This window comes from Urocitellus parryii, chromosome 7 (assembly GCF_045843805.1).
Source record: "Urocitellus parryii isolate mUroPar1 chromosome 7, mUroPar1.hap1, whole genome shotgun sequence".
Taxonomy (NCBI): Eukaryota; Metazoa; Chordata; class Mammalia; order Rodentia; family Sciuridae; genus Urocitellus; species Urocitellus parryii.
Window position 1 is genome coordinate 68609324 of NC_135537.1, and position 27461 is coordinate 68636784.

A 27461-nucleotide genomic window follows, 5' to 3' on the forward strand; every position below is an offset into this window, starting at 1 on the left:
AGAATGCGCTTAACACTGGAAAATGAACTAATGTAATTCACCAATGTCAATAAACTAAAAGAGAAAAATCATGATTATCTGGATAAAGGAAAAACATCTGATTAAAAAAACAAGATTTGTAAGAAACACACATATATACTCTCTTAGCAAATTAGGAATAGAAAGAAACTTCCTCAATCTGATATGGAGTTATCTGCAAAACAAACCTCTGAGCTAATATTACACCAAAGTATGAAATATTGAAAGCATTCTTCAAAACAGGGAAATAAGACAGGATGCTGACTATCACCACTTCAACATTCTACTGAAGTCCTAGACAGTGTAATAAGGAGGAAAAAAAAGTTATAAAGATTAAAAAGGAAGAAGTAAAACTTCCATTGCTCATAGTGTACAAAATTATATATGTAGAAAATCTAGAAAGAATCTGCAAACTTTTAGTTTCAAAGGAAGGGTCTCATACTTAATATTTTAAAAAATAGGTTTATTGAGATATAATTCCCATGACATTAAATTTGCCCTTTTAAACTCCAATTCAACAAACCAACCAACCCAATTCATTGGTTATTCACAGAATTGTGCGGCCACCCCCATTATTTAATTCCAGAACTTTTATCACCCCAAGAAGAAACTCTAGACCCATTACGAGTTATTCCCATCCATCCCTCCTTCAGCTTCTGGGAACAACAGATCTATTTTTCTTCTGAAGATTTTCCTCTTTTGAACATTTAATGAAAAATTGAAGCATATACTCAAAATACTCAAAACACAGTTGCTACTTCTCAAGGAGTTTCTGGTATAAGGATAGGGATGTGCTGCATTTTCCATTTGTTTTATGAATTTATTTCATTTAGAATAATGTTTTCAAGTTTCCTTTATGATGTAACATATGGTATTTAATTTCTTTCTATTGCTGAAGAAATATTCTGTTGTGTAGGTATACCATAGTTTGCTTATTCATTCATCCATTGGTGGATATTCTGATTATTTTACACTTTTTGGCTATTGTGAATAATGGAACTATGATTTTTTTGACATATTTTTATGTGGATATGTGTTTTCATTTTTCTTAAGTGTATACCAGGAACAGAATTGCTAGCTCATATGGTAACTAGTTTAAGTTGTGGAGGAATACCATAATGTATGGAGGTTCAGATTTCTCCACATGCTCTCCAACACTTCTTGTTGTCTGTCTTTTTATTTTAGTAGATATGAAATGGTATCTCATTGTGGTTTTGATTTGTAGTTCCCTAATTACTATTGATATTGTATATGCTTTCGTATGCTTATTAACCTGTTATATGTTTTATTTGAAGGAATATACATATTCTTTGCCCTCCCCTTTTTTTAACATTGGATGGTCTTTTTATTGTTGAATTATAAGAGTTCTTTATATATTTTGGACATATCAGATATATAATTTGCAAATGTTTTCTCCCCTTCTGTGAGCTTTCTTTTCATTTTCATGATTTCCTTGAAGTGCAAAAGTTTCAATTTTTGATAAATTTCAGTTCATCTATTTTTTATTTTGTTGCTTGTATTTTTAGAATCGTATCATCTAAGAAATTATTACCTAACCCAAAATCACAGAGATTTGCTCTTCAGGGTTTTTGTTGTTGTTGTTGAACTGATTTTTGTTTATAGTAAGGTACAGGTCCAACTTCATTCTTTTGCATGGGGTATTCAATTGACCCAGCATGATTTGTTGACTAATTTTTGCTGAATTGTCTTGGTATTCATGTAAAAAATCAATTGATGAAAAAATATAAAGCTTTATTTCTCTGTTCTCAATTAAAGCCCATTGATCTGACTAGCTTAATGTCATTGCCACACTGTCCTTATTAGCTTAATGTAGTTTTATAGAAAATTTTGAAATCAGGAAGTGTGAATCCTGAATTCTTTTTCTACTTTGACTATTTTGGATCCCATGTGTTTTCATATGAATTTTAGGATTAGTTTATTGATTTCTTAAAAAAAGGACAACTGTGGTTTTGCATTGAATCTGAAGATTAATATGAAGACTGTTAACTTCTTAACAATATTAAGTCTTTTGATCCATGAATGTGGGTCATGTTTTCATTTACTAAAGTCTTTAACTTCTTTCAACAGTGTTTTGTAGTTTTCAGTGCACTTTTGTTAGAATTTATTCCCAATCATTTTCTTCTGCTTTTTTAAAATTATTTTTTTTTCTAGTTGTAGATGGACACAACATCTTTATTTATTTAGTTTCATGTGGTGCTGAGGATTGAACCAAGTGCCTCACACATGTGCGAGGTAGGCGCTCTACCACTGAGCTGCAGCCCCAGACAGCATTTTCTTCCTTTTGGTGCTATTGCAAATCAAATTGTTTATATTTATTCATTACCACTGTATGGAAATACAATTGTTTTAAAATTGATCTTGTATCCTGCACTCTTGTTGAATTCATTTATTTGTTTGAATAATTTTTGTGTATTCTTTAGAATTTTCTATATTCAAGACCATTTCATTGGACATAGAAATAGCTTTACTTTTTTCCTTACCAATCTGGATGCCTTTTAAAATTTATTTTTTCTTGCCCAATTGCTCTGCTAGAACCTCCAGTTGAATAGAATTGGAGAGAACTGATATTACTTCTCTTGTTACCAATCTCAGGGAGAAACCATTTATCTTTTCATCACTATAAATGATGTAAGCTGTAGGTTTTCCATAATGGCCTTTGTTAGCTTGAGAAAAATCCCTTCTATTCCTAGTTTGTTGAATGCTTTAAATTAGTAAAGGATGTTGAATTTTTTCAGATACCCTACTGTATCTATTGAAATAACCATGTGGGTTTTGTCCTTTAAATATCTGTATTACATTGATTGATTTTCAGATGTTAAATCAGTCTTGAGATAAGTCATACTTGGTCATGGTGTGTAATACTTGTTGTATGTAGTTACATTTAGTTTGCAGATATTTCATTGAGGATTTTTGTATCTATGTTGTTCTATAACTTTGTCATGATAGAATCATCTGATTTTGGTATCATGGTAATACTGGCCTCACTGAATGAGTTGGAAAGTATTCATTCCTTTTTTTTAGGGGGGAGGTGAGATTTCATAACGGATTGGTATTTATTCTTTTTTAAACATTTGGTAGATTTCACCAGTGAAGCCATTTGGTACCAGGGTTATTCTTTGTAGAAGTTTTTTTTTAAATTACTGATTTGATTTCTTTACTTGTTATATATATATTTAGATTTTCTATTTCTTCTTGAGTTAGTTTTGATAGTTTATTTTTTTCTGTGAACTTCTCCATTTCATATCTATGTTATCTCATTAATTGCTGTACAATTGTTCATAGCAATCTCTTCTAGTCCTTTTTACTTCTGTGAGTTGAGAGTGGTATTCCCTTTTTTATCCTGATTTTAGTAATATGAGTCTTCTATCTTTTCTTCCTGATCAATCTAGCTAAAGGTTTATTTTATTCAGAGAATGCACTTTTAATGTCATTTATATTTTCTATGTTGTTTTTATCTCATTGATTACCGCTCTAATCATTATTACTTCCTTCCTTCTATTTGCTTTGGGTTTAGTTTTAATTAATTATTATTTTCTCTCTCTCTCTCTCTCTCTCTCTCTCTCTCTTTTTTTGAGATGAGGTCTCATTATGTTTAACTCCTGGGCTCAAGTAATCCTCCTACCTTAATCTTCCAAATTGCTGGGACTACAGCTGTCATGTCTGACCTTTTCTATTTTCTTAAGGTGGAAAATTAAGCTATTGATTTGAGACATCCTTTTTTTAAAATATAGGCATTTACAGCTATATTATTCCTTCTAAATACTGCATTAGCTGCATCTCAGAGGTTTGGCATGTTATGGTTTCATTTCAACCATCTGAATGTGTTATCCCTCCACCCTGTTTCTGGGGATTGAATCCAGGGGCTCACACACATGCCCGTGCTCTATCCCTGAGCTACATCCCCATCTCTTTTTATTTTTGAGACAGGGTCTTGCTAAGTGGCCCAGCCAGTTTCCAACTTGTTATCTATTCTCTTGCCTCACCCTCCTGAGTAGCTGGAATTATAGGTCCATGTCACTGCACTTGGCTCATTCATCTAAAAATCTTTTCTGATGTCCCTTGTGATTTCTTTGTTAGCCCACTGGTTACTCAAAAGTGTTTTGTGAATTTACTGAATTTTCTTTGTTTTTGCTTTCTAACTTAATTACATTGCCATTTGAGAACCTACTTTGTGCGAATTCTGTTCCCTTTAATTTCATGAGACCTTCTTATGGCCTAATATATGGACTATTTTGGAGAACATATGTACTTGAGCAGAATGTATATTCTGCTGTTACGAGGAATATTCCATAGATGTCTCCTAGGCCCAGTTGGTTTGCAGTGTCATTCATATCTGCTCTTTCCTTGATCTTTTGCCTAGCTGGTTCCCTCATTACTTTAAAAGTACTATTTTAGTATTTCATACTAGTATAAATATGAAAATTCACCACCAAGATAAATGACTCAAATTCAAACTTATGTTTTAGGGAGCTATTTTAACAAAATTAAAATTCAAAGTTATTTACTTTCATTACTTTTAGATACTATAATTTAAAGTTAACTTAAATTCAGTGCTTATTTTCTCAGGTCTTTGGTTCTTTTGTGTTTGTATGATAGGATTTACAAGTGAAATATACTAGAATTTTTTTTCAAACAACATTGACATTTATCTCAAATACATTAACATCCCTATTTTGATTATCTTTTTGTTTGGAGTTTAAAAGTTTATTTGCTAATGTGTGGTCAAGATGACATCCCCCCCCCCAAAAAAATATTATAGTACTGCATTTTCATGCTAACTAGAATTGGCAAGTGTTTAAATTTTCTGTCTTGTAATTATTTGATTTGAATCTGTAAGAATTCTATGAAATAGACATACCAGAATTTTCAGTGGTAGAAAAATCATGTGAGACCTGTTAGTAGAAGTTGTTTATTTGTTTATTTATTTATTGTAGTTGTAGATGGACAGCATGCCTTTATTTTATTTTATTTTTTTATGTGGTGTTGAGGATCAAACCCAGTGTCTTACATGTGCTAGGTAAGCCCTCTGCCACTGGGTTATAGCCCTAGCCCCTAGGAGAAGTAATTTTAAATGTGTCAACATATGAATACTAGTAAATTCTTTTCAACAAATGGACCATGTGTTTATAAAAAACAGTATAATTTGACTTTGCTTCATAAGACATGAAAATTATTCTGTATTTTAAAAATAAACTCTTGTTTTGAAATTATAAGAAGGCAAATATTCACATTTAGGTTTTTAAAAAATTGTATGTGTAGTTAGAGTGATCTCTTTTAATTTAATGAGGGCTGTTATATAATAATGACTTTAGAACACCATCTGGGAATAGCAATTTAGAAATATAGATGAAATAACAAACAGCAGCTACTGAAGAGCCACGAATCAGAAGGTGATTGTGAAAAAAGGTGTAGAAGTGGATGAAGGAGGAGGTTACTATAGACATTATTTTTTTTTTAGTTGTAGTTGGACACAAAACCTTTATTTTATTTATTTTTATGTGGTGCTGAGAATTGAACTCAATGCCTCACACATGCTAGGAGAGCACTCTACCGGCAGATCCACAACCCCAACCCACTGGATAAGAGCCTCTTTGCCAACTCATCTTTATGGGTCTTGGCAAAGAGGCTCTTATCCAGAAATATATTTCTAAGACTTCTGAATTTTTTTCCATCTCTGGGAGGGAAGTTACTGAGAGTGAAGTGTGTTGTTGAAACACATTTTCATAGTGTAGCTATTGCAGTAATTAAATTATCTCTTTTCATTTATATTGTGGCAATACTCTGTTGGCAATACTGGATGCTTAAAGGAGTGAATGTGATTGTTTTAATAAGTTTATTCTAACTTATGAACTGATTTAGGAAAGGAGTGATGGATGTGAAGATGCTTGGCACAGTGAAGAGCATTAAGTAGGCACTTGATAAATGCTGGCTGATATTAACCTAATGTTCTATAACATTTAATAACCAAGGCTTGGGAATATAGAAGGCCCGAGTCCTCATATTAGATCTGCCACTAACTTAAGGAACAGTGAGCAAGTGTGACTTTGTTTTCTTTGCCTGTAAATTACTCCAAGTTCCGTCTATCACTAGAAGTTTATGGTTCTTTGAAATCCATATAGAAAAAAAATTAAATAAAGATTATTCTTTAATAGAGGTGGAAGTTTTGTTGTTATTTTCAACTTGGATAATTTTAACTAGGGTGTGCTGCATGAATAAGATTCTTTATAGCATTATCTAAAGCCAGGCACGGATTTATTTGAAAACAAAGAGTTTCTTTGCAGTGTCATTTTAGCTTGGCATTGCCATGAATCCAAGAATTATTCTACACGAATCAGAGAACAGTAATGCAGTTGTACTTAAATTTAGAGTTCCACACAGCCATTCACTAGAGATGAATTGAGGTGAACAAGTACTTCTAACTTAATTTGCAAAAGTTCTAAAATGTATTAGTGGAATTCACTGCAGGAATCACAGTGAAAAGGAATTTGGAAATGTGACTCAGGTTGTTCAAAGCTGTTTGAGAAACTATCACAGCCTTTTGTTGTATTTATTTTCTGGGTCTGTGTAATTTCTTATAAAAATCAAATGATAATTCAAACTTTAGAAGCATTTTTGTCATTGCAAATGATATGTGGTGTGAATATTAAAATATGGATCATCTATTTTTTAAAGGCTTCAAATAATGGCATATAGAATCTTATTAATATAGTATACTTTATTTAAAAATTGTTAAAGTTGTGAGAACTGAAACAAAAATTTACACCTCTATTAAAAGAACATACTCTGTTTGAGGTTTTCTGGGAAAACCAGGAAGCAGATCATCCAAATGTATAGCAGCCTTTAGAAAAAATTATCTTAAACTCTTGCTATTGATGTTCATTTATCATAATTCCATGTGTGGTGTCCATTTATATAGTCCAGTTTTTAAAGAAGGGAAAAGTGGAAAACACATTGCAAAACATGAATTTCAGTAATGAATAGTTGGTTATGAGTCATTATGGTTTATGGTTTACTTACACACTTTTTTTGTGTAAGTATGTACAGACGTAGAAGAATCTATCAGGCATATAACTCTCTTAAAATGATTAATTTCCCCAATTTTTAAAGAAAAGGATGGTGTATACAGTTGGCTCTGGGTATCCATGGGGGACTGGTTTTTAGGACCCTTTGTGAAACCACAATCCAAAGAGCTTAAGTCCCTTATATAAAATGGCATAGTATTTGCTTATAATGTAAACATCTCCTTCCTTATACTTTAAATCTGCCCCAGATTACTTATCAAACCCAATACAACATACATGTGATGAGATAGTTTTTATACTGCATTGTTTAGGGAATAACAACAGGAAAAAATGTATATGTGTTCAGTACAGCAACCAAGATTGGCCTAACTACACAGTACGCAAACTAGCAGGCAGACAGTGCTCACTGTGACTGGAGAGAGGCTGAGAAGCTGTGAAAAATTGGAGGCAGCAGCAGGACATGCTTACACATCACATCATTTGAGTGGGCTCAGCATAGTGGTCAGAAGTACACCACATTCAAGTTTGGGTTTCTGGAATTTTCTGGAATTTTTATTTATTTATCTATTTATTTTTGGTGTTAGTGACCTTGCACATATGAAGCATGTGCTCTAACACAAAGCTATACCCCCAGCCCTCAGGCTTAAATTTTGATGTTTCTATGATTGAGTCTTTGGACTCATTAATAGAACCTTTAATTGGTTCTATTGGTATAATTATTTATAAAATATACTCCTTTTGTAATGTATGTTATAAGATGGTCACAAATGAAGTGAATATCATGGGCAGAAGTTGTTATGTACAGAAGTATCAGGTTGGCTCTGATATCTCATAATCTATTTTCAGCATCTGTGAGAGATTATACTTAACAGTGGTTAAGAATAGAGACTCTAGCCAGGTGCAGTGGAGCACAGAATCCCAGGAGGGGGAGGCAGGAAGATCACAAGTTTGAGGCCAGCCTGGGCAATTTAGTAAAGCCCTGTGTAAAAAAAAAGAAAAAAGAAAGAAAAGAAAGGGCCAGGATGTAGCTCAGTAGCAGAGTCCTGCCTCGCATGCTACTAGGCCCTGAGTCCAATTCCCAATACTGCAAAAATATAAATAAAGAATAGAGACTCTAAATTTATCCAGACTTTAGTTCAAGTGATGGCTTATCTGTCACTTACAAATCATTTTCTTCATCTGTAGAATAGGCATCCTGGTAACATATCTCCCAGGATTGTTAAGTTTAAAATAATTAATACTTGTAATGCACTTAATACAGTGCTTATGACACAGTAAGCGCTCAATAAAGGCCAATTAATAATACTTAATGGAATATATTTTATGACCCTAACTTTATTTCCTGTTAATTATTTCAAAAGAAGACATAGCACAATGTTTTCTCTATTAAGTCATAAGAAACTGTAAGGAAAAGTTTTAGATAATAGGAAAGAAAGAAGGAACTTTTTAGAGTTGACTCCCACCTTAAGCATTAAGGTGATAAGCCCCTTTCCCCAAACATTAAACTTCCAGGTGTCTGACTTCTGCCCATTGCCCTTTCTTTGGGCTATACTAGCTCTTTATAGATGATTAAAACTACTCTTTATGGCTTAACCTGCATCTGTGTTGATGAATCCCAAATTCATGACTTCTACCCTGAATTCTATGCTTTGCCCTTCCGACTGATGTGACTAGTTTCCGACTTCTAGATAACTAGTTTCATAGAGTTAAGATTCAACATGTATAAAACAAAATCCATCTTCTCTACCCTCCTCCTGATGCCCCACTCCCAGTTTTAAATAATTTTATTTTCCTTTTACAGTTATATTCAGTTTGGGGCTTTATCATCCACCCAGAAACCTGACAGGCACTCTAGACTACTAGGTGTCCATGACTGCCTGCATTCTTCATTTATCCTCCTGAATTCATGGTTGCAGGTGTAGAAAAGGTACCATGATTGCCTAGCATGCTTGAGACCCTGGGTTCTAATCCCCTGCACTGCAAAAACAAACAAAAACCTTTTGATTTTACCTCCTAAATATTTTTCATATCTGTTCCACATTTACTGCAGCCTCTCAAGGGCCTCATTATCTTCTGACTGTTGCAGTGGCTCTCTCAGAAGAGATTTATCCATATCCAATCCAATTGTTTTCTCTTGTTCCTTTTTTTTTTTTTTTTTTTTGGTACTGGAGACTGAACCCAGAGTCACTTTGCAACTGAGCTCCATCCCCAGCCCTTTTTAATTTTTTATTTTTGAGACAGAATCTCACAAAGTTGCTGAGGCTGGCCTCAAATTTGTACTCCTTCCTCAGCCTCCCAAGTTGCTGGGATCACAGTCATGTGCCACCACACCCAGCTTCCATATCCAATCTTGACAACCCCCTATTCTTTCTCCAGGTTGATTTCAATGTGATCTATGTGCAGACCTGATTGTTCCTTATTTATTATTCCTACATGTATATTCCTCATTTCCTGCAAAATCAAGTCCAGGGTTCTTAGAAGCATGGTTTGTCAGGCTCATTGTGATCTGCTGACCTCTGTATCTACTGGTGTTCACAGGCTGATGCTCTCAGCTCCAACAGTATAATTATGTCCACACACACTATGCTAATGAACCAGTGGTCTTAGAATACTGTTCCTCTGAAGTTCACTAGTCTGTCCTGAGCTCAAGAGCCACCTTCTATAGGTCATCATCCTTAACTTTTCTCCTCCCTCCATGTCACCCAAAACTGAAAAACTTGTTTCTCATAGGTGTTACCATTGTAATCTCTAGATACTTCTATCCTAACACTCTATTGTGTTAGGGTTATATCTTTAAGATATCTTTGAACATCTGCAGTCCATGAAGAAATCTTCCTGAGACGTGTTCATGGGATTCATAACTTTGACTGAAAGTATTTATTGATACATAGCATTAACAAAGTAGGAAACAAATAAGAAAAGTATGATTTGGTTCTTTGAGAAAAGTATTTTATATGGATTTTTTTCCTATTTGTGTTAAACATCATAGACTGCCTTACTGTACAAGAATGGTGACGATTAATGTGGCTTAGCTCTCAACACCTTATAATCCCTCTCAGTATTTTTCAGGTTGTAATTTGATTTGTTTTTTGTTTGTCTTTGCCATGCTGGGAATTGAATCAGGGCCTTTTGCATTTTAGGAAAGCACTCTACTACTGAGCTGTACTGCAGCCCCTGAAGTTTTTTGTTGTTTTGAGATGGGGTCTTGCTGTGTTGCCCAGGCTGACCTTAAACTTGTGATCTCCTGCTTCAGATTCCTGAGTAGCTGGAATTACAGGTGTATACCACCACTCCCAGATCTGAAGGTTTTTTATTACAGCATAGCACATGCATAGAAAAATATTAGACCCTTAAAAATGTTTGTTGAGTTAATGAACACTAAGGTCCATCCATGCAAACTCAGCTTTTGTAGTTGATTGTTCATGGTGGCATGGTCATCTGCTCACACCTTAAAATACAGGCTAAAAAAAAAAAATGGAGAAAAAGGTTTTCCCTGTTCTACCCTGCATTCCAGGGAAGACTAATCTTCTTAAAGTCCTATTATAATTGCATGCTTACCTTTCTCAACCCACAATAGCTCTTTATTAGTTCAAGTTCAAACTCCTTACCCTGTCTTACCTATTTAACCTGTTTTAGGCAGCCCTTCTACAGAATAAGTCTGTAGAGTTAGATCTGTTTACTTAACAGGCAGAACAGGCAGAGAATATGGATTAGTTGTTATTGCTTAGAACAGATTTTGATTTTTCAAAGCTAGATTTAGCTTCAGAGTATATATTTTAGCATTATATGTTGGTGCACTAAAGATATGCTTTGTATTTACCAAATACTTATTGAGTATCCACTGTGGGCTAGGTACTATGCCTCAGAAAAGGAGGCTTTGGTAATAATGAAACCCAACATAGCCTCTATAGGAGGTTTTGGGTTAATTTTAAAGACCAATAGCTACTGTAATTTAGGGTAAAAAATGCTGGATAAGGGCAGTGCCCCAGGAGCAAGTGCACCCATATCAAGCTGTGGGATCGGGTGGGGGCTTCTCAAGCTCAGTAACATCTAGCTTGAGGTGAGTTATCAGGAAGTCATGATGGGTTGAAGGAACAGCAAGAACAAAAGCCTGGTGGGAAGAGAGCCTGAGGCAGTCAAGAAAGTGAGAGAAATTTCTTAAGGCTAGATCTCAGGTACAAGGAGCTATTGGTATTATTGTAGTTGATCCTGAATGGAGAAAGTAAAGACATCTCTTTGTCCTATGAGGGACAAGCTTACTCTCTTCCTCAGGGTCTGAACTGTTGAAATCGATTCATTCTCTTCTTTCATGGAAGGTTCAAAGAAAAAAACTTCAGGTAAATAAAATGAACTGTTGGTTCATTAACAACTCAGCTCAATTTCTAGCCACATGCCACATCTTAATTTCTGTAATTTTCGTGCATATGAAATTCATGAGTAAGAACTTAACCAAATATTTTCTTTTTTATTTATTTCTTACATACATGACAATAGTGGAATGCATTATATTCATAATTATCCATTCACAGCACAATTTTTCGTACCTCTGTATATAAAGTATGTTCACGCCAAATCATGCCATTATACATGAGCTCTTTTTTTTTGCATTACAATTCTTAATACACCTTTATACACAATTTATCATATCTCTGTTTGTATGTAAGATATGTTGACACCAAATTCACATCTTCATACATGTATAGAGAAGCTCCTTTTGGTCACTCTGATAGCCTTTCTGTGAAATCCCATTTATGGTAATAATATCCACTTAATGTTTATGTGTATTTTTTAAATTTTCAATGATGAACATAGATGTTTTAGCAACAGAATTAAATGAAGTTATTTTTATAATGCAAAAAAAATTCATGAGTAAATTGTCATGAGATGATTGCTGCAGTTTGCTGGCACACCGCCAGCCTACACTTCTGGATCACCATTGGTGTCAGAATAATATCAGACTTCCTTAGTACAACTGTCTAACCTCTTGTGGTAATCTCCAACTTGTCTCTGTCTCCATTTTCTACTCTCTTTTAACTCACCTACCCTTTTCTCTGCTTTACCTTTAGCACATCCTTTGTTTTACTGTTTGTGAGTCTTTACTTATCTTTCCTTCACCTGCAATGGCCTTCTTCCTATTCTCTGTCAAATATAACCCTTTCTTGAAAGCTCAGTTCAGATACTTTCCTATCAGATCTCTGTTTTTTTTGTTGTCCTCTTTGCCTTCTACAGTTCTTGACTCCAGACGTGTTTTCTTTTTAATGAAACATACCATAGTCTTTTGTTCACTGTTTTTAAAAATGTAGGTTGCAACCCATCAGTGACTCATGAAGTCAATTTAGTGGGTCATAAACTGTGTCAAAAAGCCTGGAATAAATAGACCAGAATAGAAAATATCAAAATGTGTTGTACATAGAAAGGGTGATATTGTTTCATGGTATTTTTGTTGTACTACTGGCTCACTGTGTATAAAGTGTTTCTTATTGTCTTCATACTAAAAAATTAAAAACACTGGTCTACATGCTATCAGGATTATCTCCTCAGATTCCTCATTCCCTGATACAGGGACTTGTCAGTGAGGCACTCTACTTCATATAGTTTTTAGGGTGCTACTTTGTTTTATCATAAGTGTTGATTTAACTTGCCTCTAAATCTTCCTTACTATAAAATTTTCCACACAGTCAAGTCTTGGAATCTTTCATTTCTATTTCCCCTGAAAATCCTTCTCTAGGATTCTTTTCTCATCCAGGTCCAATCTGGGATGCTGCTGCATTGTTGAAATCCTGGACATTTCAGCTTCTTATTACTGGGGCTGGATCCCTTGCAGTAGTAGCAGCGCTGCTGCTGCTGTTGCTGCTGCTGCTTCTGTTTAATCTATTATTTTGGTAGAACACATAATCAAATGGATTCCTGAGAAGGTATGTGTGAAAGGGCTTTTTATTTATTTTTCCCCCAGCAATGCTGGGGATGGAACCCAGGGCCTCACATATTTTAGGCCAACCCTCTACCACTGAGTTTTATTCTCAGCCCTGGAAGTAATTTTTAAAAATCTTATGTTGTCTGAAAAATGCCTGTATTCTCTCTTCACGTTTGAGTACTAATTTGGCTGGTTCTAGAACTTTGCTTGAAAATTATTTTCTTTCTGACTTTTAAAGGCTTTGCTCTGTAGTCTTCTAGTTTCCACTGTTGCCGTTAAGAAACCATGCCATTCTTGTTCTCAACTTTTATACGTGGCCTGCTTCTTCCTCTCTGGAGGCTTTTAAGATCTTTTTATGCCTTTTATTCTGAAATTTCACAGTGAAAGTTTTCTGTCTTGTGAGGAACAAGACCTTTCTTTAGCTACTGTACCAGACATTCAATGGATCTTTGAAATCTATGTTGTTCATTTCTTGGAAAATTTCTTATTATTTCTTTGATAATTTCATCATCACTGTTGGATACAATTACCAGAGAAATAATTTTCTTTCTGTAACTTCAATTAGTTCTATGTTGTATCTTTTAAATTGATCCTCGAATTTTCCTATCTCTTCTTTTTTCCCCTATTGCCCATCATCCAGCCCTTTTTTTGTTTGTTTTGATTTTATTTTGAGACAAGTCTTGCTAAGTTGCCAAATTGGATGGGAATCTGCCATCCTTCTGTGTCAGCCCCCAAATCCGGGGATTATAGGCTTATGACACTGTGCCAGGCTCTATTGTATTTTCCCTGTTGTTTTTAGGGGAATCTGAGAGAAAGAGAGAGAAACATCTTTGTAGCAACATTTTAAAAACAACAAAAACTTTTCAGTAGTGAAGTTTCTCCATATACAACATTAAAAACAGAGGGTATAAGCTAATTTCTCCTACACAGAACTGCTGGGACCTAACTAATCAGTGTTAATGCAATTATGCAGATGAAATCTTTGTGGAAGTATTAATTGGTATGCTTTTTCCAGAGGGCTTAGAGAGAATGCCATGTCGACTTTAAGTTACCTTTTAGGGTTTCCCATTTCAAAACAGCAAAGTTTATTTTTGTCCTTGTAATTTTAGAATTTGACAGACCAGTGTTTGTTGGTCTGTCATGGCCAATTCAAATATCCAGTGTTGTGACATCAGGAGACGGTTCATAACACGAAACAGGCTGAATGTGGCTTTGTGAATGTTGTGAGTTCTCATAATATTAAGGTGTGAGGTTTATTTTAAAAATAGATGGTCTTATTTCCTAACCTCATTTTAATATTCTTTTTTTCTTTTAAGCATATGACCATGGTTTTTCCATCTCAGTAACTTCCATAAAACTTCTTACAGAGTAATTATTTACAAATGAGACTATCTTCAAGTAGTTTGAACAGCTGTGGCTTTCTGAGCATACAGTAAAAAATGACTGTTTTAGAAGGCTCAGGGCTGGACTCATGGAAAGACTGGAGAAGGTAAGATCTGATATGGTGCTGTATTATGGAAGAATAGTATGAGGTGTCATCATTTTAAAATTCTTTCATGTGCCTTTTTGTTTTTGGTATTGGGGATTGAACCTAGGGATGCTCAACCACTGAGACACATGCACTTCTTATATTTTATTTAGAGACAGGGTCTCACTAAGTTACTTAGGACCTTGATAAATTGCTGAGGCTGGCTTTGAATTTGTGATCCTCCTGCTTCAGCCTCCTGAGCCGCTGGGATTACAATTATGTTCCACTGTGCCAGTTCATGTGCCATTTTAATATAAAGTTAAAAATCCTCTTATTTTTTAAAGTTTTAGTCACTTAGCAACTTTTTTTAATCGGTTTTAGTATCTATTAAAAATGAATGTAATGTGCTATACAGCATAGCATGGCAGACAGAACACAAACATTAGTGTTTGACAGGTCTCCGCTTGGATTCCAGCACTGAAATTCTTGTACTGTGTGAATTTGGACAAGTTACTGAATGTTGCACTTTCTGCATCTGGTGGAAGGGAATGCATAAGGTTTTCCTCATAGGGCTCACATGTGGTAAGCATGTGAAGTTCTCAGCACTGTGTTTGGCTCTTTTTATTGAGGTATGTAAATCATCCAACATAGTGCCTTTGCTCCTGCTTACTCAGGATGTCCTGCTGAGTCAAAACGAACAGTAGAAAGTTATATAATCTAAAATCTTTCCTCTGATTCTTAGAAAATTTCATTTGGAGATAGTTTTGGTAAATTTAAAAAATCTGCCACTGAAGTAGTATTTGTTTATGCTCAGTGACTTCTAAAGAATTGATCCCTGTCTGTGCTGAATTAGCCGCCTGTAAAAACACCAGTGAGTTGCTGGAGGGAGCTCCGAATTCTTGAAATAATTTGTTTGCGAAGCTCTCAGACTTCGAGTGTTTCCTAGGGGAATTTATAAATGTGTCAAGTCTTGATTGATTCTTCCGTCTTATGATACTACATTATCAATATGCTGAGCTTATCCTGCCTGTGGGCCATGTGTCTTCCCTTCTGTTGCTGCAACACCAGCATTATGGTCCTCCAGGACCTGGCTTACTGCTCACCCGCAGGCGAGGGACCCACAGGACCAGTCCAGCAGTTTGCATTTCCCTCTAACACCACTGATGTTACCATCAATAAACTCTGACAAGTAGAAGGAGCAGGCTCATCAATTCTAATTTTGAAAACTGCTTACATACTATTGTCATCAGTTTGTCTGAGTTACTTTTACAAAAATGGTGGACTCATCAATTTGAAACCTATCATGTCAGAGTTTGCCATTAGAGACTTCTGAATTTGCTATTAAATTATTTCCTGTGAAACTATGACTAGATATTCTAATTGTATGAATGTTTCTGTGAGGATGATGGAGAAAATATGAAGGGCTTTAAGGATGTGTCGATTTTGTACTATTCAGAAAATTATTCTTTTATATACTTTAGAAATCTCCATTACCTTTGTCAACACATGACAAAATGGGCAAAATTATTGCATGGAAAGCTGAGTTTTTTACATTTGGAACACCGTTACTCTAAATTTTAACGGTAAATATTATATAACTCTGTTGATACTTTTGTATGTTTTTTAAGTGGTTGATGGACCTTATTTTATTTATTGATTTATATGTGGTGCTGAGGATCGAATCCAGTGCCTCACAAGTGCTAGGCAAGTGCTCAACGGCTCAACCATAACCCCAGCCTTGCTCCCATATATTTTTTATTCAGCTAAAAATCTCTATTTATATTTTTATTGAAAAAATGAAAGTTTTAATATTCTAGGCATATAGTAGACTTAGATTTGTATTATTTAAAATAGTTTTTTAAAAAATTTTGCTCTTTTTTTCCTTGTGGTGCTGGGGATCAAACCCAGGGCTATACAAAGATTAGGCAAGCACTATACTATAGAGCTACTCCCCAAATGTACTTTAAAAGCATATTATTAAACAAAGACAGTCAGAAAATTAATAGCATATGTGTATAATATAAGGAATAACAATGAGGCTGGGGTTGTGGTTCAGTGGTAAGAGCTCTTGCCTGGCATGTGTGATGTACTGGGTTCGAGACTCAGGACCACATATAAATAAATAAAAGTCCATAAACAACTAATAAAATATTATAAGAAAAGAATAACAATGAAACACTCATTTTTCTACCACACAGTTTGAAAATAGAATATGTACAGTATAGTAGAGTCTCCCAATTTTGTTTACCTCCCTCCATCCCCTAAGTGACAGTAGTAAAATTTTGTGTTTATTATTCTTTACTTTTTATAAAGCCAGTTTTACCGTTTACATTTATTCCTATATAGTATATGGTTGACCTTTTTTCCATTTTGGCACTTATAAAAATGGAAAAATTTTTCCTGATACTTAATTTTAACACAGTGTTGGTACATTCATCCATATTAAAGTATTCAGGAGTGGCTTATTCATTTTCCCTTCTGTATAGCATCCCATTGTGTCACAATCACACAATTTAATTTTCTATTTTCCTTCCCTCTTTCTCTTTATTTGTAGTGCTGGATGTCAAACCCAGGGCCTTGCACATGCTAGGCCAGTGCTCTACTTCTGAGCTATGTCCTCTGCCCTTTTTTTTTTTTTTTTTTTGTGACAAGGTTTCAGTATGTTGTCCAGACTGGCTTCAAACTCTGGGCATTTACTACCACACCTCACTGTCTGTTCTTCTCTTGATATATGTTTAGATTGTTATTGTATTTTGGCTGGTATAAAACATTGACTTCTGATACATGTCCCTTGGTGAATGTGAGTGAGGGTGGAATTAGTAGGCCAACTGTTTAATTTTTAAACTTTATATGAAATGAGATTTGCTTTTCTTTGAATTTAAGGAGGATCTGAGATTGAGATAATTTGGTCCAAATTAGTAGTTTGATAATTTTGTATCAAATTTAGCAATTTTTCTCAGAAAAATAGTTTACCTTTAAAATAAGAAGTAATTGATTTGTTTAGAAAGGTCAGGAAATCACAAATTTCAGACACATATAGACAAAAGAGCTATACATATAAAGATACAAGCATATAGTGAATTTCAAGAATTGGAATATATTAACTATTATGGCTAACAATATTAAGTATTCAGATTGTCTTGGCATGTATCTAGAAATAGTTTTTTTTCTTGGTGTGTATATGTAAGTGAATCTGTTTTTGTGGTTCTTTTCAGTTTTTGAATAATGTTTGAATATCTGAGTAGAAAAAATGCCTTTAGATATCTTGGTTTTTGAACAACAAAGGAATTGGGGGCTGGGGATATTGCTCAATTAAACCCACTAAACCCTGGGTTTAATCCCCAGAACCACCACCAAAAAAAAAAAAAAAAAAAGGAATTGTTTTCTATATGTTCAGCCAACTTGATTCCCAGTGCATCTTCTAGTATCTGGAAGTAAGATGCTAAATAAATTTTTTTTACCATGATATTTGAAATTTTACAAATTCAAAAAAAAGTCAATAATGACTATTAGAATTGTTAACTTTGAAATGAGTATTTATTTTCAATGCTTTTTGTGTGTGTATGTCCTACTGGGGAATGAACCCAGGGGTGGTCTATCACTGAGCTACATCTATGCCCTTTTGTAGACTTACTTCTTTATTTTGAGACAGGGTCTTATTTAGCTGCCCAGGTCATTCTTGAACCTGTGATCCTTCTTCCTTAGCCTCCCCAATAGCTGGGATAATAGGCATGTACAATTACACCTGGCTCCAATACTTTCTTTTGTACATATGAAAAAATGTTTTACAAGTAAAATTTAGTTGTGTTTCTGATATAATGCCTTCCCTTCTGAAAAATCCTACTGTTTATAATCATTCACTTATTTTTTTAAAAAAATTCTCCCCTTATTTCCTCCCTCTCTGCTTAAGACATGATCCAATCCTGCCCTCGAAGAACTTGGAGTTCAGTGGGAGAGAGTGTTTTAAACAGGCAATTTCCAGGCATTTTTTCTGTTAAGAGTTGGTTTATATTTAGTCTTTAAAAAATGAGAGGGTGGAGGAAAACTTCTGCTTTTTGAATATTATTTAAAAAATAACAACAAAAAACAAACCTTGTTCTTTGACTTAAAAAAGCCCTCAATAAATTTAAGTACCTGCAAAGCTGGGTGCAGTGGTACATGCCTATAATCCCAGCTCCTTTAGGCTGAGACAAGAGACTGTCAATTAGAGACCAGCCAGAGCAACATTGCAAGACCCTGTCTCAAAAAACAAACAAAAAAATTAAGTTCTGTTTACATATTTATTTAAAAAAATTTTTGTAGTTGTAGATGAACAGAATGCCTTTATTTTATTTGTTTATTTTTATGTGGTGCTGAGGATCAAACCCAGTGCTTCATGCATGCTAGGCAAGTGCTCTGCCACTGAACTTCAGCCCCAGTCCATATATATTCGTTTTTAGAGGTCATTTCCATTTGTTTATTTTCAGAGCTTAAAAGAATAAGAAAAATCTTTTATTATGAGCTTCCTAAAATACAATTCTGTTTTCTTGTTTGGATTTTATGAAAAAGGAGAACTGATTTCCTCATTGCCTTAAATACTTTATTAATACTTTGACTCATCACTTCTGGAAATTTCTTATTCAGAAAACATTTAGTAGTCTTGATTATATCTTGTGATTATTTTAATGAAATCCTAAGTATGACATGATATTTAGAATTATGTAAAATAATACATGAGATGATGCCTTGAATTTACCTAAACACTAGACATTTTAAAACTGCATTGCTTTAGTATGAGAATAGGTCTACTGGGTGAATAATCTCTTCTTATTAAAGATCATTTATTGAGAGACTGACCTATGAAACACTGTGTATTGTCCATTAGATATATCCATGAGGAGAGCACTGTGCCAGTAGGTTGGGGAGGTTAAGAGCAGAAGCTGATGACATTGGATTGAAGAGAGAATAATAAAGGTGAAGAAAAGACAGCCAAGTGTGGATTCTTTGTTTATTGAATAAAAGTTACTGAGTGTGGGGTATGGTGTCCACCCCTGGGACTGCAGGGAATTTTCTGAAACAGGGACTTTGAGTGTTCAAACCAGACAATGACCAGGCAAACCAGGGTAATTGGCCACCTGTGTATCAGACAATATGCCAAGCCTGAGGATATAAAGAAAATAGACATGCAAAGAGAATTATTATATGTGAAGATAATTTAGCATAGAAGTAAATCTATGAGGCTATGGGAACACCCCAGCCCCCACAAGTTGCCAAAGACAGAGGCAAATTTGGGAGAAGGTAAAATGAACCCAGAGAAAGGAGTAGGAGTTACCCTGACAAAAACTGAAGAGAAAGAACATTTCAGGCAAAAAAAAAAAAAAAAGTGTCCTGTATGTGGTTTTTAGAGAAGCGAAAGTGGTTTCTTTTTTTTCCCAGAAAGAGAAGGGGAAGTAGCTAGAGGGGGGTAGGGGAAGGAAACCCAGGTGCTCAGACCACATCAGTTTGAGGATGTGGGAGATACTGAGGGAGATTAATATGGAGGGCCTTTATGTTTTCAGTGAGACTGGGACATGGCTGGGAAGAGGGAAAAGGAAGGGGATGAAGAGTTGGAGGAGTATGGGGAATCACAGGTTTCTAAGGTGATCAAATGAGATCATACTAGGTGAAAAGTCTCTGAAAACTGCAAAGCTCTAAAAGAAATAGCTGACACATATTGGATGCTGTTTTAGGTGCTAAGTATATGTTGCATTATCACACTTAATTTTCACAACAATCACAAAGATAGGTACCATTATTAATTCCACTTTACAGATGAGGAAACCTAGGTACAAAGACATTAAAACTTACTCAAGAATACACAGTTCCACCATGCATGATGGTGCATTATTTGTAACTCCAACAACTCCGGAGGCTAAGACAGGAGGATGACAAGTTCAAAGCCAGTCTCAGCAATTTGGTGAGGCACTAAGCAACTTAGTGAGATTCTGTCTCAAAATAAAATACAAAATAGGCTGGAGATGTGGCTCAGTGGTTGAGTGCCCCTAAGTTCAATCCCTGGTACCCCCCCAAAATAAAATAAAATAAAAAGGGGATGGGGATATAGCTTAGTGGTTAAGTGCTCTTGAGTTTAGTTGCTGATACACAAAAAATTGTAGATATCTTCTCAAGACTCAATAAGTGGTAGTTTTTAAAAGACTAGATGCAATGTGGATTCTGAATCCATATCAATAACTTTCGTACTCAGTTACATTGAGATCCATTGATCATTGTATTAGTTTTCTAGGAACATAACAGCTTAACATAAATTAGATGCCTTTAAACAACAGAAATATTGTTTCACAGTCTGGAGGCCAAACAAGGCTGAAATCAAGGTACAAGCCAAAGTGCATTCTCTCCAGTGACTAGGAGTCGACCCCTTCCTGTTTTCCCAGTTTCTGTCTGTCTCTGTGTTTACAAGTTCTCTCTGTATCTCTGTGTCTTCTCCTCTTCTGTACCTCATAAAGTACACTTGTCATTGGATTTAGGGCTCACTTGGATAGACAGGGTGATCTCATCTCAAGATCCTTCTGGGGATCACCATTCAACCTCCTACAGTCATGTTTTGAATGGATTTTGATGCATGCATGGTCTTACAATATCATGTATTAGTCATTTGGAAAATAGTGTTCCCTGATTTATGCAGATATTCCAAATATTAACACATTTCATTGGACAGTATTTTTATGGGAATATTTTAAAAATCACATTTGTTAATATCACTGAATATATGAGCAAATTCTCTCAGTGGAAGGAAGCAGACAAGCTCATGGTGACAGAAACAACTATTTCAAAACACCATTTCATTTAAAAGCTTGAATGTTATCATTGCCAACAATCACACTAAGTTGTTTTCCTTGGTGTGACAGGTTTATTTGTGCAGTTTCAAGAAAGTGTCTGCCAAATACCCAAGTTTGACAAATAATATCATTTGTCAGTTATCCTTTCAAATAAAAACAAAGAGTTTTATGTTAAAGCAGCTAGTTCAGTTTGCAACTCAAACAATCACACAAGGATTTTTCCTTCAATCATTAGATTTTGGTATACAGCAGATGTACTTTCTGGATATTTTTTTTTTAAATAGTGGTGGTGATAAAACCCAAGGCCTTGTGTGTTGCTAGGCAAACACTCTACAACTGAGCTATGTCCCCAGCCTTGTATACTTCCTATTTTACCACACCAAATACTAAGAAGAAATGTACTCACAGGTCAAGATTTAATAAAATTAGTAATTTTTATTGCTTTATTGGTGCCATCTGAATTTTTTTTTAAATACTGGGAATCAAACTCAGGAGCTCATGAATGCTAGGCTACACTTGGCTACATCTATCACTTGGCTACATCCTCAGCTCCCCTCCCCTCTTTTAACTGCAAATAAGTGATGATGAGGAATGCAGGGACTATTAATATAGTGACTCCACTACCTTGATTCACACCAGGACCAAGCAATTCTAGCCACCATCAGTGCAAATGTCAACATGATAAAAAGAGCAAGTAATATTTTAGTGTTATTATGAAAACAGACTTTTAGATCCCCTGAAGGGGTCTGAGGGTCTTCTAGGGGTGACTATGCCTTGAGAATTGCTATTATATACCATTCAGTTTAAAACTAAATCATAGAATAATTAAATTCTTTAATGTATGTGTCTTTCTTATCTCATTAATAGGGCTACTTCCTTAGAAATAAAATACATACATGTATCTAAAAATTTTTTAAAATACAGGTCAGCTTATAATGAAAAACAACAGTCTTCTGCTTTGCCATTCCTCTGAAGCAAATATTGTTTAAACGAAAAAGCCCTTTATAGTATAGAAATTTCAGGTGCTGAGGCTGTAGCTCAGTGGCAGAGCACTTGCCTACCATGAGTGATGCACTGGGTTCAATCCTTAGCACCACATGAAAAAAAAATGAAACAAATAAAATAAAGGCATGTTGTCCCTGTGCTACTACAGTTTTTTTGAATATAGAAATTTCAAACATATAAAATAATCTGAATAGTATCATTAGCATCCATAAACCTATTGCTCTTTTCAACAGTTATCTAACTATGGCTAAATCTTATTTCAGCTAATTATCTCCCTCCTCACACACAATTTTGAAGCAAATCCCAGACATCAAGTTGTTTAATTTATGAATATTTCAGCATTATCTCTATAATATAAAATACTTCAAAGAAACACCACAATAATACCATCATGCCAAAAAATTATTTCTTAATGTCACCAGATATCCAGCCATGTTCAAATAGCTCCACTTGCCTCATAATTTTTCAATTATAATCAAGATTTAAATAAGAGCTATACATTACAATTGGTAATTGACATATCTTTTTATGTCTTATGTACTTCCTGCTTCTCTTTTTCCTTACAATTTACATAATGAAGAAACTAGGTCATTTAGTCAGAATTTTCCATTAGACTTTTTTTTTTTTTTTTTTTTTTTTTTTTTTTTACTGGTGCTGGGAATTGAACCCAGAATCTTGTGCATGAAAGGCAAGCACTCTGTCAACTGAGATATATCTCAAGCCCCTCTCCATTAGATTTTGCTTATCACATTCCTATGATGTTGTTTAACATGTGCTTATGTCCCCTGAATTTCCTATAAATTGGAAGTTAGAGCTAGAGTCTTAATGAGATTTGGATTCAAATATTTGGGAAAGAATACTTTCTGATGATGTGCTTTTCTATCAGGAGGCATAAAGTGTGTGTGAGGAGGGAGATAATTAGCTGAAATAAGATTTAGCCATAGTTAGATAACTGTTGAAAAGAGCAATAGGTTTATGGATACTAATGATACTATTCAGATTATTTTATATGTTTCATAAAAGGTCTCCTTTTATGAAGTGAGCAGCCATTGATGATATCTGCCTTCATGCATTAATTCATTAACTAATTTGTTGCAAAATGGTTATATTCTTACATTCCCTCTCTTTTTCTTTGTGGATACTGGGGATTGAACCCAGGTCCTCATGCATGCTAAGCATGGTGCTCTGCTACTGAACTACAGTGCTAGCCCCTCTGTCTCTTCTTTATTGATTGACAAAGATTCTTATGTAAAGAAAAACTTCCCCCTCATTAACTATTTGGTTACCCCAGGGTGCAGTTTATATTGGAAAGGCAGAATACAGGCTTGATTCTTATCCTTTATTGACCAGTTTCCAAAATAATGATTTATTGCCTTAGCATTATCCAAAAGTAATCTGAGTAAGATTTGTTTTCTATTTTTTAGTATCTTTATAAACTCCTGGATTTAAATAATCAATGTATTTCAACTCATCACAGTCATTCTTTTTTATGCTCAATTTTCCTACCTTTGTTTGGTTAATTCTTCAAATTGGTTTTTAGGCCTTTGACATGACTCTGGTAGTCATTGATCATACCACTAAGTAAGGAAGTACTTACATTCTAGGCTCATCTTGTACATTTTTTGCTTCAGATTAGCAATCAGCCGATTCTACAAGGAGCATTTTACTGGGGAATACTTAATAGACTGTAACCTTGATACTAGGGAAGCTCATTTCACTAAGTTACATTGATTTTAGCTTTTTACAGATGTATAGTTAAAAGGTAAAATATAACAATTATTCATTTTGATATTTTCAACTGAAATACAATACTACAACTTTTTGTTTTGTTTTAAATCTCAGCTCATCTATTTTTTTCTTTGTGCTACATAAAAATTCCTGGTTCTAAGGACACCAAGGTAATTACTCATTTTCGTATCTGATAATACAAACATGGTCTCAATAATACCATCATCAATAATATGATTAGGGTTTATCCCACTAGGGATATTCTGTATTTTCAAGTCACTTGAAATAATTCCTTTAATCAGGTTAATTTATTTAATTTTGAGATGGAATCATGTTTAATCACTCCTGCTTATAGTTCCTTTTATATTTACCTTTGTATCTCTAAATAATAAACTTACACCTTTCTTTTTTCAACTTTGTACATTATCTTTAAGCTTATAGTAGGTGTGGCTTGAGCTCACTTAGCATACCTCTTCCTCTCACTGTAGGAAGGTCACCATTTTGGTGACTTCATTGGTCACTCTCTATAATTTCTATACTCAATAACTTTTGTTTCTTGTTCTATGCACAATAGGTGGTAGTCTCAAAGGTTTTTTGTTTTTTTTTTAATTGTTTATACACCCAATGTACATTCACAGAGTCTGGTAAGAGAACTGTGTATATATTAAGTAGCCAATACCTGCTGAATTAAATTGAATTTTTATTATACTCTTTGCCAAATAAAATGTTTGTATTTAATTAATAGGAAATATTAAGTAAATCAGCTGTTATCAATTTATTAATCATAATATCTAATCAAGAATATGGAATTAGGAATAGTTGTTTTTCTTTTCTTCCCTTTCCCCTTCATTCTCTGTAAGTGACTTTGGATCATCTTTTCCTATTTGATTCCATTATTAGAATATAGATGTGATTGTGATTCAAATTTGGTAGGAATAGAGAAAACAACAAAGTAAGAGAGTTTGAGGGTTTTTTGAAAACTAAGAGGTGAAACTAAACTATAGTAAAAGCCCAGGAATTAAATTCACATGAATGAGTGTTAGTGCTGAACCCTGGGACTCAAATTGAAAAACAAATGAACACATTTACTTATGACATAATCTATTGAATCATAAAATTCATATAGTAGAAAAGAATTTTCTTTTAGCATGCAAAAGAATGCCTAATGATAAACATGGTACGATTGTGCTTGTAATCTCTGTTTCCATTAATAAAATCTGAATTAAGAAATTTTTTTTATACTAGGGATTAAACCCAGGGGCATTTAGCCACTAAGCCACAACCCCAGCCATTTTTATTTTTTATTTTGAGACAGGATCTCAATAAGTTGCTGAGGCCAGCTTTGAAGTTAAGATCCTCCTGCCTAAGTCTCCCAGGTTGCTAGGATTACAGGCATGTGCCATCATACCAGGCTTAGCAACATTCTCAAAGAAATAAGAGTAATTAAACATTAATTTAAAACTACTGACCGTATCTTATAAATCATTTGAGAAAAAATTTAACCTAAAGGCCTATCCCAAATTCCAGCGTCAAATAAAATCACTCAGTACATCATTACTAGTGTAATTTTCTGTATCCAAGATTAATAGAATACTAACTTTTGAGAGTAGAGACAAAGATTTAATTGGATGTCAGATTTAAAGATTTTTGTTTCCTCTCCAATGTGAATAGCCTCTAATTGTTGTTTATCATATTTTATTTCCTCTGGATCACTGCTAAGTGAGGCTTGAATGTAATTATTTAATAGGTCAATAATTCTCCTTTATATAATTTAGTCCCATTAATATAACATTATAGTTCATGAAAATCAATAGGCATTTAAGAATAGTATAAAAGCACTATTTTATATAGGAATTATATTGGAATTACTGGAAATCACTATTAAAAGAATTATCAGAAGTCTTTCTATATAAAATTTTTTGGCCCTTTTGTCTATATTTTAATAAATGTACAGTTTCATTGCTTCATTTAAACTTTTAATGTATTCCTTTGTCATTAGTTCATTTACTATTATATTTTTAATTGTGTGCTTTCTTGTGTTCTTGTGTGGAGCTCAAATGCTCTACTATTGAGTTACATCCCTAGCCCAGGAAAATCAAGTTTATTTCTAAAAGTTATCAGCCATCTCAGAATTCTAGGGCATAAAAGCTGAGAAAACAGTGAATGTTTGACATTAACCTACTCTAGAATATTAGGAAATGTTTTCTTGGACATTCATTGACCTTTGCAAAGCCATTTTATTAAACTGTTACTATACAGAGGTTACCTAGTATAATGGTTAAAAGCCTGTAACCTGGAACTGGAGTGCTTGGGTTTTAATCCCAGCCCCACTTACTAAGTTATTTTGGGGCAAGTTATTTGACTTTTCAGGTGTTTCTTTTACCTGTAATATGGAGTTGATCATTGTACCTAGCTCATATAGTTACTGTGAGGATCAAGTGAATTAATAAAGTGCTTGGAGAATATGGAATGTAAATGCAATATAAGTATTAGATATTATTATGCTCTTTATTGTTATAAAGACCATCAGCAATTATTGTGAACAATATAAATAGTTCTAATTATTTTATGTTAGTGTTCAAAAATATTTTTATAATTATCCATCAGGAAATTATATATATATATTTTTAGAGAGAGAGAGAGAGAATATGAATGAATCTTTTTTGTAGATGGACACAACACAATGACTTTATTTTTATGTGGTGCTGAGAATCGAACTCGGGTCCCCCCAGTGCTAGGCGAGTGCTCTACCACTGAGCCACAATCCCAGCCCAGGAAATTATATTTCTTATATGAAATTTTCAAAGATATTTAAACATGCTAGAGTTAAATTTTTTCACCAGAAAAACACATCTCACCTTAAAATGAAAGCCAAGAGAATTCACATGCAGAAAGTCATTTTACATTAACCTTTTTCCTTCAACAAATATTTAGGAGACTACTTGTGTAGAAAGAGTATGCAAAGGACTCTGGGAGTAATAGGATAAATTATATGGTTCTTTCTGGCACTTATTGTTTAAAATAGAACATGTTTTATACAAACAAATAACTTGGGTAGAAGGTCAGAGGTGTAGATAAACTGCTTATAAGAGCTTACAGGAAAGAGTATTCCTCCTTGAAGGAATGAGGAAGACTCTTGTAGGAGCTTGTGTTAGAATTATGCCTTTAAGGATGAGCAGGACTTAAACATATAGAGAAGTGTGCTGTGTTGCACATAAAGGAAAGGGTTTGTTTTGCTTGGAGCATGGTGTGCCTGCAGGGGAAGTAGGATTTAATAATGGTGAGAATATGGAAGACCAAGGAGACTGAGTTGTTAAGATTTTTTTTCAGTCCTCAGTGGGATATTGTTAAGTGTTTTTTCTTTTCTTTTTTTGGAGATAGGGTCTCAAAAAAAATGTTGCCCAGACTACCCTTGAACTTCTGGGCTTGGAGCTGGGGTTGTGGCTCAGTGGTAGAGTGCTCTCCTAGCA

At 34.4% G+C, this 27461-nt stretch overlaps 1 protein-coding gene across 8 annotated transcripts in view; it reads left to right on the forward strand.

Annotated features, from left to right (window-relative positions):
• The window catches only part of Sgk3 (serum/glucocorticoid regulated kinase family member 3), a 116790-nt gene that overhangs the window by 12184 nt on the left and 77145 nt on the right, over positions 1-27461 (forward strand). Inside the window, exon 1 of one of the 8 annotated variants that reach the window (XM_026410019.2) lies at positions 12942-12976. The exons of 5 other annotated variants lie outside the window; for them this stretch is intronic. Coding sequence is in view for 1 of the 3 variants with exons in the window: in XM_077800712.1 (XP_077656838.1) it covers positions 14447-14464 (18 nt within the window). In the remaining 2 variants the exon portion in view is untranslated. Of the gene's footprint in view, positions 1-12941; positions 12977-14258; positions 14465-27461 lie in introns of those variants that run through there. 2 more of the 8 variants (XM_026410017.2, XM_077800712.1) reach the window with 2 other exon arrangements.